The following is a 14,781-nucleotide window of genomic DNA, read 5'->3' as shown; positions in this document are numbered from 1 at the left end:
GCCTTTATTGCCGATGCTCTTAGGTCAATTGGTACTTCTTAGTGTTTATAATGGAGACAATTAGGTTTGAATCTCCCTCCTCCAATTATAATAATATGTTTTTTTAATAATAAATAAAAACAACTTGATTGAAAAGTGTGGAGACAAAGTACCTAAGAAAAGGGAAAAATCTTTTATGTGCTGAACATGTGAGACCAATGTCTCATTGACATGTGGGTCCAATGAGGCATCAGTCTCATACGTTCGGCGCAGGAGATATTTTCTCTAAGAAAAGACTGATCACTAATGCTAAACAAGCAGACTCCTTATGAAGTTGCCTATCTTCATCACTTTTGGTGGCATGATATACCTATATGCAACTTAGGAGCTAAACTTCATATAGTATTTTTATTATATGTTAAACTAGAAAAATGTAAATTAAATTTTATTTCCTAAAATTTGGGATAAACTTGATGCGAAGGACCAAAATTAACAAGAAGGACCAAAATTGAACTTATATCAAATTTCATAGACGAAAATTATAACTTACCCATTAAAAAATTATTATCAAAACACCACAAAAAATGTATTGGGCTTTGTTTTTGGCAAAAAGAAAAGGAAAAAATATTAGGGTTTCATAGAATTAAAGAGTAAGATTTTAATGTGCCCTATATTAAGTTAAGATAATTTGGAGCTTTCTGACTTTTTGGACTGTTACAGTTCTTTGTTGGCCTAGTGACTACTTACCGGTATGATGGCCCTGAGATAGATGAAACATTAGCAAAATCTGAAGCTGATATTCTTCATGAAGCTATCAAAGACAAAATATTTAATCATGAAGAAGTTATCAGGATCCTGACAACAAGGAGCAAGGCACAACTCAAGGCATCTTTTAACCGCTATAGAGATAAGCATGGTACTTCCATCACTAAGGTACAGATATTGAAATGTAAGAAAATGCATCAAACACCATGATTAGATATGCAACAAGTTGTTTCTTAACACTATTAGTGCTTAAAGAAGCAAGTTACCTCAGAGTTCTATGAACTGTAAAAAGAGTCTAAACTTTAATGTTCACTCAAATATTTTAAGCTAATCATAATATTAATTAAGCATGAATTTTTTTCCCCAGATGTTGTTGAAAGATGAATCTAATGTGCTCCAAAAGGCGCTGCATGCTGCCATCCGAGGCATTGATGACCCAAAGAAGTACTATGAAAAGGTGAAATTTCATATAAAGTTAGAAAATTTCTCACTTCTTTCCAATAATGTAGTACTAGTTGGACTCAGCTTGAGTTGTTTTGCTATAGGTATTGCGCAATGCAATCAAAAGGTCTGGGACTGATAAGGATACACTTACTCGTGTGATTGTTACGAGGGCAGAGAAGGACTTGAAAGACCTCAAGGAGCTTTACTATGAAAGGAACAGTGTAGCCCTTGACGATGCAGTGTCCAAGGAAACAACAAGGGATTACAAGAAGTTCCTGCTCACTCTGTTAGGGAAGGAAGATTAAGGTTCTTTCCTATGGGGAATTTTAGAATTTATGTCATGAATGGTGGTGTTTATGAGTTGGACTTTGTTGCTTCGAGTCTTTATTTTCCATGGTGTTGTCTTGAACTTCTATGTATTGTGACTATATATCTTATCTTGGCTTTTTAAGATCCCTATGGTTTAGTATGTCCTAGTTTGAATAATTCCTCAGTAGAGAAGGACTTGAAAGACCTCAAGGAGCTTTACTATGAAAGGAACAGTGTAGCCCTTGACGATGCAGTGTCCAAGGAAACAACAAGGGATTACAAGAAGTTCCTGCTCACTCTGTTTGGGAAGGAAGATTAAGGTTCTTTCCTATGGGGAATTTTAGAATTTATGTCATGAATGGTGGTGTTTATGAGTTGGACTTTGTTGCTTCGAGTCTTTATTTTCCATGGTGTTGTCTTGAACTTCTATGTATTGTGACTATATATCTTATCTTGGCTTTTTAAGATCCCTATGGTTTAGTATGTCCTAGTTTGAATAATTCCTCAGTAGAGAAGGACTTGAAAGACCTCAAGGAGCTTTACTATGAAAGGAACAGTGTAGCCCTTGATCATGCAGTGTCCAAGGAAACAACAGGGGATTACAAGAAGTTCCTGCTCACTCTGTTTGGGAAGGAAGATTAAGGTTCTTTCCTATGGGGAATTTTAGAATTTATGTCATGAATGGTGGTGTTTATGAGTTGGACTTTGTTGCTTCGAGTCTTTATTTTCCATGGTGTTGTCTTGAACTTCTATGTATTGTGACTATATATGTTATCTTGGCTTTTTAAGATCCCTATGGTTTAGTATGTCCTAGTTTGAATAATTCCTCAGTTGATGCCTTAAATCATAGATTCAATTACCATTTGATGCATCCTTTATAATTAAATGTCCTTGACAACAAATTCCTTGCAAAAATATAGATCCTCCTTTTCCTTCTCCTTTCTCCCCAAAAGAAACAAACTAGCGCACTAATTTCCTCAACAGATGCCTCAATTTCTTTCCCTTCTTAGTTCTTACCATTTGATGCATCTTTTTCCCCCTTATCCAATATTTTTCTCTTACACAACTAAACACCTCGAGGGATGAAAAACTTTCTTTTGATGGAACTTGTCATTGAACAAGTGTCTCATGTAATTGAGCATATTTTACACACATTTGTGCAATACTTTCAAAGTACTAGTCACAATTAAACTCCCTATTATAGTTTCTATTGCCTGAATTTGCCATGATATATTTAAATTAACATGGATCAAGACAATGTCCTTTCATTTCAATTTTTTAGTATGGGATAGAATCCATCCATGATGGATAGGAGGAGACCTTTCAATCCAAGGTTGAGTGTGCAGAGATTGACTCTATTCAAACATGGACAAACCAACCAATAACCTTACATACCTTTAATCACCTTAATTCCACTCGGCTATAATGTCACCTTCTTGATCACGGCACTAAACAAGAGTAAATGCTTTTGATGAAACAGATGTTTGAGATTGCTTAAACAATAAGGTTTCATCTTTAATACTTTAGTAATTTTTGACCTTTCCTTCACCATCTCCACATCCAAACCAAGCCGTCATAATAAAATTTCATAAGGAAAATAATTGTCTAATGGCATTTCAAAAAAGAAGAAGAGGAAGGAGGGAAAGGTCGTAAATCGTTGAAGTAGATAATGTTTACAAATCATCCTACTAAACTCTAAATGGTTTTAGAGTTTTATTTCTTTATTTTTCATTCACATTCCAAAGCAATAATAAAATTCATAAATGTTCATATCATCAAATTACTAGAGCAAAGAAGGTTGATGCAAATAATACCATTTGTTTTTACGAAATCAGACATATAAGCAAAGAAAAAAAAATCATAAATGTTCATATCATCCAATTATAAGGCTAAAGAAGGTTGATGCAAATAATACCATTTGGTTTTATGAAAATCAGACATATTGATAACGAGATAAATTTTTTTATCAAACCATTAAAGATTGACTAATTCCCATCTTTTTGATCAGCAACCTCTTGCAATTTTCTTGGATAAAGGAACCCCAAATTGGCTATTGTATTCCTGTTTTAATCTCCTTCATATCTATGCTGTTCAGATTCTGATCAATCGAATAGGTGATTTTTGCTATTCTTATCTGCATCCTTTCTCAACGCTGTGTCTGACACCTTTTAAGGAAAAAAAATTGATATAAAAATTAAAACTAAAAACTAAAATTAAAAATTAAAAAAATTTGATATCCTTGTTATCTGGTTGTGGCTTCATACACTGCAGAAATAATTTTCGAGGACTGCATAGACATTGCACTGTCTCTCTTTACCACAATTCAACATCAAGATGCTAAACAAAAATATTGGTAGCAAATTAAAATGAGTGCTAAAACACTGACATTACTTTCAATAATTGAATATAAAAAAAATGGCATGTGTGAGCATATGTGCACCTCAGCACCTGCCTCTATGTACAAGGGACTACTAGGACTACTATAAAAGATATTTGATAAAGCTCAAAATTTTCAACTAAAATTGTTGAGCTACAGAATCTAGAAAACATTGTTAAGGCTCAATCAGTATCCATCTTAGTTGAATATTTTACGCTTTCTTGAAACTTTTCATGTGTGCATATGATCCTGAAACAAGCCCTTAGCTAGATCATAATTATTGCATGTTATCTTCAATGGTACATTTGTATCTCATGCATCAAGGCAAATTTCAGATCAACATTCCCCTCGCAAGTTGGCACTGCTCAGTTGACATGGAACCAGACCCTGACATATATATAAAACAAAAAACTTACTTCCTGCTAGATAAATATAGCAATAACAATTACGAAACTGAAACTGTGAGCCCATGCAAAATCACTTGCATCAGATAATTAAACAATGGAAGGACAAAGACTGTAATCTAATATTTGGCAACAATGACAAAAATTCATACCTCTACAAATGCGTGATTGTCAACTCTTCATTTCTGAGAGCAAGTCAATGTGATTGAATTCTCTAGTCCACCATTATTTTATCCAAAGTCCCCCTGTAAGAGAAACTATATGTGTAAATATTCAATATTTCAAATATTCATCTCTAAAACAATCATAAGGCTTATCCAAGACATGGGTAACCTCACCTTCATCATAAGCAATTACATGATGCTTATGTCCAAGGATTCCAATTAAGCTTTCTTAACCCCTGCAAACACTCCTTGATCAATATTCAATACATAAACAAAAGAGAAATATAGCCAAAAGGCTTCACAATAATGCAGAATGAAGAATGTAAACAGAACTCATCCCACCTTCAGTTTCTATCTGGCATGCAGCCAAATGAACTCAGAATGATATGATACAGTCAGAATTTATCATCAGGCACAAATCCTCTTTGTAGCATTTCATCGTGGAACCGAAATGCCTCCTTCAGGTTGTCCTGGCTCACATGTCCATTTATCAATGAGGTGTATGTGAATCTATCAGGGTTTACACCTTTCTCAATCATCTTCTGCAATATCAGTTCTGCCTCTTTCATTCTACCTTGTCGACAAAACCCATTCAAAATTACATTATATGTAATAACATCAGGAAACAGCCCTTGTTTCTCCATCTTGTTAAGCAAAAAAAAAGCTTTGTCCATATTCTCTTCTCTTACATAGCCATTAATTAGAGTATTATATGTAATGCTATCAGGAACAACTCCTTTTGACAACATTTTTCTCAAGAAATCATCTGCCTTTAATGCATCGCCTGACCGGCAAAAGCCCTTTATTACAGTGTTGCAAGTTACCAGAGAGGGTTTGATACCTTTTTCAACCATCTCATCCCAGAAGCTGAATGCCTCAGATACATGGCCCATGCTACAAAATCCATTAATGACAATTCCATACGAAATGTGATTGGGAGTAATCCCTCTAGAGCTCATATCAACCCATAACTCCTTAGCTTTCTCCATTTCACCCACTTTGCAAAATCCATCAATTAATGTATTGTATGTCACTATGTCAGGTTTGAGATTCCTTTGAGTCATAGTATCAAATAAGTTAAGTGCTCTATTCGTATTCCCATCCTTACAATACCCATGAATGAGAGTGGTGAAAGTGTAGAAATCAGGAAATACACCTCTTTCCAACATCTCATTGAAGAACTGATCTGCATCAGCAAGCATCTTCTCCCTGCACAACCCATTCAAAATGGTGTTGTATGTAACCACATCCATAACACAACCCCGCTCTAGCATTTCATCCCGCATCTTCAAAGCCTCTGACATAATGCCATGTCTACAATACCCATCTATAAGAATAGTATAAATCACATTATCCGGAACCAAGCCAACTTTCTTCATATTTCTAAAATGCACAAACGCTTGATCAAGATGCCCATTCCTCATGAAAACCCCAATAAGTGAACTAAAGCTAACTAAATCAGGAATAACACCACGATGCAACATTTCATTAAAAATCGCTTCAGCTTCCAAAATATTATCCTTCCTACAACTCTCGACGAGTAGTGTGTTGTAAGTAGTAGTATCAAGACTCAAACCATTCCACAACAACTCATCCAATACTTCCTTTGCTTTGGCATACTTTCCCTTCTTACATAAACCATTTATGATAGCATTGTAAGTGACAAGGCCTGGTTTCAAGCCCTTTCCTGGCATTGAGTTCATTACTTCAAAAGCTTCATCTAATAGCCCTTCACGACAATATGCATTGATTAATGTATTATAAGTCACAATATCTGGAAAAACCCCCTTTTCTTCCATTTTCAATAAGAAGATCTTCACATTATCAATTTTTTGGTCTTTACACAATGCATTAACCATAATATTGAGTGTATAAACATTCAAATCAATCCCACTTGTAACAACTTCCCCATACACGTCCCATGCCAAATCAACCCACCCCACCTTCACAAGCCCACCAAGAAGACTATTACAAGCATTGATAGAAACACAAAATCCTTTACTTCTCAACACACGAAACGCCTCAGACCCTTCTCTTAACTTCCTAGCTTGCACATAAGTCCTAATTAACAAATCAAAAACTAATGAACTCCACTCCAAATTATCACACATTCTTTGGCATACTTTCCCTTCTTACATAAACCATTTATGATAGCATTGTAAGTGACAAGGCCTGGTTTCAAGCCCTTTCCTGGCATTGAGTTCATTACTTCAAAAGCTTCATCTAATAGCCCTTCACGACAATATGCATTGATTAATGTATTATAAGTCACAATATCTGGAAAAACCCCCTTTTCTTCCATTTTCAATAAGAAGATCTTCACATTATCAATTTTTTGGTCTTTACACAATGCATTAACCATAATATTGAGTGTATAAACATTCAAATCAATCCCACTTGTAACAACTTCCCCATACACGTCCCATGCCAAATCAACCCACCCCACCTTCACAAGCCCACCAAGAAGACTATTACAAGCATTGATAGAAACACAAAATCCTTTACTTCTCAACACACGAAACGCCTCAGACCCTTCTCTTAACTTCCTAGCTTGCACATAAGTCCTAATTAACAAATCAAAAACTAATGAACTCCACTCCAAATTATCACACATCGAAACCAAAGACTCAACAATCTCACCCCTTGATACTCCGCTCTTCCTAACCATTCTAAGAATCAACGATTGTGCATCTGACAGCCTTCGGCTACACACCAAAACATGAACCATTGCACTCAAAGATTGTGATGAATGTTTAAAGTTTGGACAATTTAACACAATTAAGTCAACAAATTTCTGACCCAGTTGCAAATTTTCATGGCAGCGACAAAGAACTTCAACCACAACTAAAGGGTTTAACCGAAAGAGATAGTTACGCAAAGGACTGGGATTACCTTGCTTTAAGCTGAAAAGAATCTTTTCCACCAAGAAAGAATCTGATACAGAAGGAGTTGATGAAGTTTGGTTCTTCCTGGTTTTGGAGGGTTCTAAGGTCATGGTTGGAGTCAGGCTTTGGAGGAGAAGAGAGGGAGAGAGGACTGTGAGAATAAGCTTGGGCATGGAATGAAGGTCTTGTGTAGGCTGTGAAGGTTCTGACTCTGAGAAAGGGTTTTTGGAAAAGCAGCCATTGAGTCGCCATTTGGAAGTGAAAGATTTGCTAGGTTGGTTTTTTCATTTGAAAGCTGCAAAGTGCAAACAATGATGGAAGAACCAAGACCGGACTCTAGAGCCATTTCATGTTCCTTACTTTCTTTTTGTAGTTGCCACTTTTCCCCACCTTTCCTTCTCTTTTGGTTATGGAAACCCCTTAATTTTTTTGATTTTCACAATTGACTCAAAAGTAACTTGAGACCTGTCAAGGAAGATCACTGTTATAATGCTTGTGTAAGTCATTATCTAATCACCAATCAATATGTTCAATATCAAGCATAATTGGGTAATTACACAAACTTTTGATCCATAATCACATCACTCCACTCACAGCAATCATTCAACTTTTACACTGGCCATCAGCCCTCCATTTCTTTGAACTTGTGACCCTTTTTTAAAAAAAAAATATATATATATATATATGGAAAAATCTTTTAAAATTTAGTATAATAGCTTTACTATAGTAGAGACGGAAAATCTAAATCAACATTATAAATTACTGATAGTACCAAAATCTTAATCTATTAGAAAATTTTGAATTTAGAATCATCTAACCCTTGTTTTAACACAACACACTACAATGATACCTCTAAAAACAATGCTGAATCGTTTGTCAAAACCGTTCATTGTCCAAAGACAATGAAAAACTGCTGTTTCATTGTTGATCATAAGTAACACAACTTCAAAACGCTGAAGAAAAAAAATCATAATAAAATTCTTTGTGCAGTAAAAACAAGAAGTGCAGTCCTACACTAATCCTAGTGAACCACAAAAAAAAAATGACTATGTCTAATTAGAATATTCAGAGGAAAAATCATACCCAATTGGAAATTCTCAAAAGATTTACTCTTTCTCCATAAAATAATATCAAAAAAAGAAAAATTGCATATGGGCATATCAGTACAGAACATATCAACTAGGCAACTGGGGAAAGTAAAATACACCATAAATTTTCAGACCCACATAATGTTTTTGCTTTAGTTTTCATTGAACAGGTTTAAAGTTTCATTCTTTAACAAGCAAGTGAAATCAACATATCCTAGATTCATGTTAAGGAAGAGAGAGAGAGAGAGAGAGAGAGAGAGAGAGAGAGAGAATGAATATCTGAGATTCATAAAATTTGATATAAAAATTAAAACTAAAAAAAAAAAAAAATTGATATCCTTCTTATCTGGTTGTGGCTTCATACCCTGCAGAAATAATCTTCGAGGACTGCATAGACATTGCACTGTCTCTCTTTACCACAATTCAACATCAAGATGCTAAACAAAAATATTGGTATCAAATTAAAATGAGTGCTAAAACACTGACATTACTTTCAATAATTGAAAATAAAAAAAAAGGGCATGTGTGAGCATATGTGCACCTCAGCACCTGCCTCTATGGACAAGGGACTACTAGGACTACTATAGAAGATATTTGATAAAGCTCAAAATTTTCAACGAAAATTGTTGAGCTACAGAATCTAGAAAATATTGTTAAGTCTAAATCAGTATCCATCTTAGTGGAATACTTTACGCTTTCTTGAAACTTTTCATGTGTGCATATGATCATGAAACAAGCCCTTAGTTAGATCATAATTATTGCATGTTATCTTCAACGGTACATTTGTATCTCATGCATCAAAGCAAATTTCAGATTGACATTCCCCTCGCAAGTTGGCACTGCACAGTTGACATGGAACCAGACCCTGACATATATATAAAACAAAAAACTTACTTCTTGCTAGATAAATATAGCAATAACAATTACGAAACTGAAACTGCGAGCCCATGCAAAATCACTTGCATCAGATAATTAAACATTGGAAGGACAAAGACTGTAATCTAATATTTGCCAACAATGACAAAAATTCATACCTCTACAAATGCATGATTGTCAACTCTTCATTTCTGAGAGCAAGTCAATGTGATCGAATTCTCTAGTCCACCATTCTTTTATCCAAAGTCCCCCTGTAGGAGAAACTATATGTGTAAATATTCAATATTTCAAATATTCATCTCTAAAACAATCTTAAGGCTTATCCAAGACATGGGTAACCTCACCTTCATCATAAGCAATTACATGACGCTTATGTCCAAGGATTCCAATTAAGCTTTCTTAACACCTGCAAACACGCCTTGATCAATATTCAATACATAAACAAAAGAGAAATATAGCCAAAAGGCTTCACAATAATGCAAGAATGAAGAATGTAAACAGAACTCATCCCACCTTCAGTTTCTATCTGGCATGCAGCCAAATGAACTCAGTATGATATGATACAGTTAGAATTTATCATCAGGCACAAATCCTCTTTGTAGCATTTCATCGTGGAACCGAAATCCCTCCTTCAGGTTGTCTTGGCTCACATGTCCATTTATCAATGAGGTGTACGTGAATCTATCAGGGTTTACACCTTTCTCAACCATCTTTTGCAATATCAGTTCTGCCTCTTTCATTCTACCTTGTCGACAAAACCCATTCAAAATTACATTATATGTAATAACATCAGGAAACAGCCCCTGTTTCTCCATCTTGTTAAGCAAAACAAAAGCTTTGTCCATATTCTCTTCTCTTACATAGCCATTAATTAAAGTATTATATGTAATGCTATCAGGAACAACTCCTTTTGACAACATTTTTCTCAAGAAATCATCTGCCTTTAATGCATTACCTGACCGGCAAAAGCCCTTTATTACAGTGTTGCAAGTCACCAGAGAGGGTTTGATACCTTTTTCAACCATCTCATCCCAGAAGCTGAATGCCTCAGATACATGGCCCATGCTACAAAATCCATTAATGACAATTCCATACGAAATGTGATTGGGAGTAAGCCCTCTAGAGCTCATATCAACCCATAACTCCTTAGCTTTCTCCATTTCACCCACTTTGCAAAATCCATCAATTAATGTATTGTATGTCACTATGTCAGGTTTGAGATTCCTTTGAGTCATAGTATCAAATAAGTTAAGTGCTCTATTCATATTCCCATCCTTACAATACCCATGAATGAGAGTGGTGAAAGTGTAGAAATCAGGAAATACACCTCTTTCCAACATCTCATTGAAGAACTGATCTGCATCAGCAAGCATCTTCTCCCGGCACAACCCATTCAAAATGGTGTTGTATGTAACCACATCCATAACACAACCCCGCTCTAGCATTTCATCCCGCATCTTCAAAGCCTCTGACATAATGCCATTTCTACAATACCCATCTATAAGAATAGTATAAATCACATTATCCGGAACCAAGCCAGCTTTCTTCATATTTCTAAAATGCACTAACGCTTGATCAAGATGCCCATTCCTCATAAAAACCCCAATAAGTGAACTAAAGCTAACTAAATCAGGAATAACACCACGATGCAACATTTCATTAAAAATCGCTTCAGCTTCCAAAATATTATCCTTCCTACAACTCTCGACGAGAAGTGTGTTGTAAGTAGTAGTATCAGGACTCAAACCATTCCACAACAACTCATCCAATACTTCCTTTGCTTTGGCATACTTTCCCTTCTTACACAAACCATTTATGATAGCATTGTAAGTGACAAGGCCTGGTTTCAAGCCCTTTCCTGGCATTGAGTTCATTACTTCAAAAGCTTCATCTAATAGCCCTTCACGACAATATGCATTGATTAGTGTATTATAAGTTACAATATCTGGAAAAACCCCCTTTTCTTCCATTTTCAATAAGAAGATCTTCACATTATCAATTTTTTGGTCTTTACACAATGCATTAACCATAATATTGAGTGTATAAACATTCAAATCAATCCCACTTGTAACAACTTCCCCATACACGTCCCATGCCAAATCAACCCACCCCACCTTCACAAGCCCACCAAGAAGACTATTACAAGCATTGATAGAAACACAAAATCCTTTACTTCTCAACACACGAAACGCCTCAGACCCTTCTCTTAACTTCCTAGCTTGCACATAAGTCCTAATTAACAAATCAAAAACTAATGAACTCCACTCCAAATTATCACACATTGAAACCAAAGACTCAACAATCTCACCCCTTGATACTCCGCTCTTCCTAACCATTCTAAGAATCAACGATTGTGCATCTGACAGTCTCCGGCTACGCACCAAAACATGAACCATTGCACTCAAAGATTGTGATGAATGTTTAAAGTTTGGACAATTTAACACAATTAAGTCAACAAATTTCTGACCCAGTTGCAAATTTTCACGGCAGCGGCAAAGAACTTCAACTACAACTAAAGGGTTTAACCGAAAGAGATAGTTACGCAAAGGACTGGGATTACCTTGCTTTAAGCTGAAAAGAATCTTTTCCACCAAGAAAGAATCTGATACAGAAGGAGTTGATGAAGTTGGTTCTTCCTGGGTTTGGAGGGTTCTAAGGTCATGGTTGGAGTCAGGCTTTGGAGGAGAAGAGAGGGAGTGAGGACTGTGAGAATAAGCTTGGGCATGGAATGAAGGTCTTGTGTAGGCTGTTAAGGTTCTGACTCTGAGAAAGGGTTTTTGGAAAAGCAGCCGTTGAGTCGCCATTTGGAACTGAAAGATTTGCTAGGTTGGTTTTTTCATTTGAAAGCTGCGAAGTGCAAACAACAATGGAAGAACCAAGACCGGACTCTGGGGCCATTTCATGTTCCTTACTTTCCTTTAGTAGTTGCCACTTTTCCCCACCTTTCCTTATCTTTTGGCTATGGAAACCCCTTAATTTTTTTGATTTTCACAATTGAATCAAAAGTAACTTGAGACCTATCAAGAAAGATCACTGTTACAATGCTTGTGTCAGTCATTATCTAATCACCAATCAATATGTTCAATATCAAACATAATTGGGTAATTACACATAAACTTTTGATCCATAATCACATCACTTCAGTTCGCTCACAGCAATCATTCATAAAAAAAAAAAAAAAGTGACTAACTTTTACACTGGCCATCAGCCCTCCTCCTTTTCTTCAAACTTGTGACCCTTTTTAAACAAAATATACGGAAAAATCTTTTAAAATTTAGTATAATACCTTTTACTATAGTAGAGACGGAAAATCTAAATCAACATAATAAATTACTGATAGTACCAAAAGCTTAATCTATTAGAAAATTTTGAATTTAAAATCATCTAACCATTGTTTTAACACAACACACCACAACGATACCTCTAAAATCAATGTTGAATCGTTTGTCAAAACCGTTCATTGTCCAAAGACAATGAAAAACTGCTGTTTCATTGTTGATCACAAGTAACACAACTTCAAAACACCGTAGAAAAAAAAAAATCATAATAAAATTCTTTGTGCAGTAAAAACAAGAAGTGCAGTCCTACACTAATCCTAGTGAGCTACCAAAATAAATGACTATGTCTAATTAAAATAATCAGAGGAAAAAAATCAAACCCAATTGGAAATTCTCAAAAGATTTACTCTTTTCTCCATAAAATAATATCAAAAAAAGAAAAATGGAATATGGGCATATCAGTACAGAACATATCAACTGGGCAACTGGGGAAAGTAAAATACACCATAAATTTTCAGACCCACATGATGTTTTTGCTTTAGTTTTCATTGAACAGGTTTAAAGTTTCATTCTTTAACAAGCAAGTGAAATCAACATATCCTAGATTCATGTTAAGGAAGAGAGAGAGAGAGAGAGAGAGAGAGAGAGAGAGAGAGAGAATGAATATCTGAGATTCATATCCAATGCTTACCTGAGATTCGGAGGCTGAGACAACCGGCGGCGACGGCAGAGAGGAGACAGAGACAGACCTCAGATGAGAGATAACAGAAGGAAAGAAAGAAGAGACTAATTTGAATTATGGGATGGGTCGGACTCGGGGTGGGTTCGGGTTTTAAGGGGTTTTGAATTTTTCGAGTAGTTGATGAAAATATGTGTGTTTCAAGCTTTTTAGGAAAACTAATAAGTTTTCTATCACGATGTCAAACACTATCCACATTTTTAGTACTAACCAATTCTTAATTAGTGATGTTAGGGTTACAAAGTTTTTTATAACTTGTTATGGAGAAAAGTTATGATTGAAGTAATATTATTTTCATATTGACCCATCATTTATACGAGTCCAAATCTTCTATTCCACTCTTCCAGCTCCACTATATACTCAACAAATAAAAACATGTCATATGTCCATCTAATTTATTAAATGCTAAATTTATGCCTTCTATTATTTCAATTTCCTAAATATAATGGGCTATTTATTTATTTATTTTAGGAAATTGAAATAATAGAAGGCATAAATTTAGCATTTAATAAATTAAATGGATATGTGGCATGTTTTTATTTGTGAAGTATATAGTGAAACAGGAAAAGTGGGATAGAAAATTTGGACTTCATTTATACTACATTTTATTATGCATCAATTAAAGCTGTGAAAAAGAATGTAAATTTTTCTTTGGGTAAAGTATGAGATTTCATTAAGAAACACCAAGGATACATCCTTTTGCCGGGCATCCCAAAATTTTTAACTCACATAACTTGATCCACCCAACCAACCTAGTTTGACCCGAAGGGTCACAGTCGATTTTGATTGAGTGATTCAATCAATTATGGACAAACACCTAAGACATTTTTAATTCTTGAGTAGGTGTGACTGAGAGCAAAACTCATTCACAAAAGCTATCCCAAGTACCCACCATTCATAAATTTACATCTTGGACTTTTTTTTTTTTTTTACATAGTGTAATTATTTAGTACTTCGAGAACATAATAAATATGCGTTTGGCGAAAATTATTTTTGCCAACTTATTTTACTATTCAGTTTATTTTTGGTACTATTTATGAGTTTCATTGCGCTTTTTAGTACTATTCATGAGTCTCATTGTACTATCTCAACTAATTTTTACCTTTATCTACAGTACTTTCAACAAAAGGTTTTTAGTTTCAGCAAAATAAGTGGATCCCAAATGGACTATAAATGTGTATTTTTTCCTCTCATATGAATGGCAATCTCACAATGAATTTAATTAATAATATACACTATTATGTGAGAAGGGGAACAAGAATTTAGTGTGCTGTTAGACATATGGCAACCTATAATTGGATTAAGATAATCTTGCAAGGATTCTTAAAAGATCTAATTTTGGTTGGCTAGTGAAAATATTTTCTATGTAGAAGCATTACATGCCTGTGTACCTTGATTAGCTTGGATGGGCTTATTTTTCTGTACTTTACTAGTTTTAGCTATGTAGTGCATGTTGTGTGTGAGTTGTTTATA

General features: G+C 35.0%; 3 protein-coding genes across 4 annotated transcripts in view; 1 reads left to right on the top strand and 2 right to left on the bottom strand.

Moving 5' to 3' along the window:
* LOC111991764 (annexin-like protein RJ4) overlaps positions 1-2,303 on the top strand; it is a gene marked incomplete in the record, with an annotated part of 7,053 nt that extends 4,750 nt beyond the window's left edge. Inside the window, 3 exon segments of the mRNA XM_065782221.1 lie at positions 700-912; positions 1,112-1,201; positions 1,290-2,303. Coding sequence (XP_065638293.1) covers positions 700-912; positions 1,112-1,201; positions 1,290-1,493 — 507 coding nt within the window.
* A 1,561-nt stretch (positions 2,304-3,864) lies between these two features.
* Positions 3,865-13,361, bottom strand: LOC112001681 (pentatricopeptide repeat-containing protein At5g01110-like). The gene is made up of 6 exons (XM_065782220.1): positions 13,261-13,361; positions 6,889-7,792; positions 4,785-6,385; positions 4,617-4,678; positions 4,431-4,523; positions 3,865-4,261 (listed from the first exon to the last, which is right to left on the bottom strand). The coding sequence occupies exons 2-3, from the start codon at positions 7,498-7,500 to the stop codon at positions 4,838-4,840; spliced, it is 2,160 nt and encodes a 719-aa protein (XP_065638292.1). The 5' UTR covers positions 7,501-7,792; positions 13,261-13,361; the 3' UTR covers positions 3,865-4,261; positions 4,431-4,523; positions 4,617-4,678; positions 4,785-4,837.
* Positions 8,854-13,370, bottom strand: LOC111991767 (pentatricopeptide repeat-containing protein At5g01110). Of its 2 annotated transcripts, none has more exons than XM_024023571.2 (5): positions 13,261-13,370; positions 9,805-12,308; positions 9,636-9,697; positions 9,450-9,542; positions 8,854-9,280 (listed from the first exon to the last, which is right to left on the bottom strand). In XM_024023571.2, the coding sequence occupies exon 2, from the start codon at positions 12,093-12,095 to the stop codon at positions 9,858-9,860; it is 2,238 nt and encodes a 745-aa protein (XP_023879339.1). In that variant the 5' UTR covers positions 12,096-12,308; positions 13,261-13,370; the 3' UTR covers positions 8,854-9,280; positions 9,450-9,542; positions 9,636-9,697; positions 9,805-9,857. The 2 variants fall into 2 exon arrangements, with proteins under 2 accessions (XP_023879339.1, XP_023879340.1); XM_024023572.2 differs by having other exon boundaries at positions 9,805-12,324; positions 13,261-13,361.
* Positions 13,371-14,781: the final 1,411 nt, after the last annotated feature.

This window comes from Quercus suber, unplaced genomic scaffold (genome assembly GCF_002906115.3).
Source record: "Quercus suber isolate HL8 unplaced genomic scaffold, Cork oak 2.0 scaffold_294, whole genome shotgun sequence".
Taxonomy (NCBI): domain Eukaryota; kingdom Viridiplantae; phylum Streptophyta; class Magnoliopsida; order Fagales; family Fagaceae; genus Quercus; species Quercus suber.
This window is presented reverse-complemented; position numbering and strand designations above follow the sequence as displayed.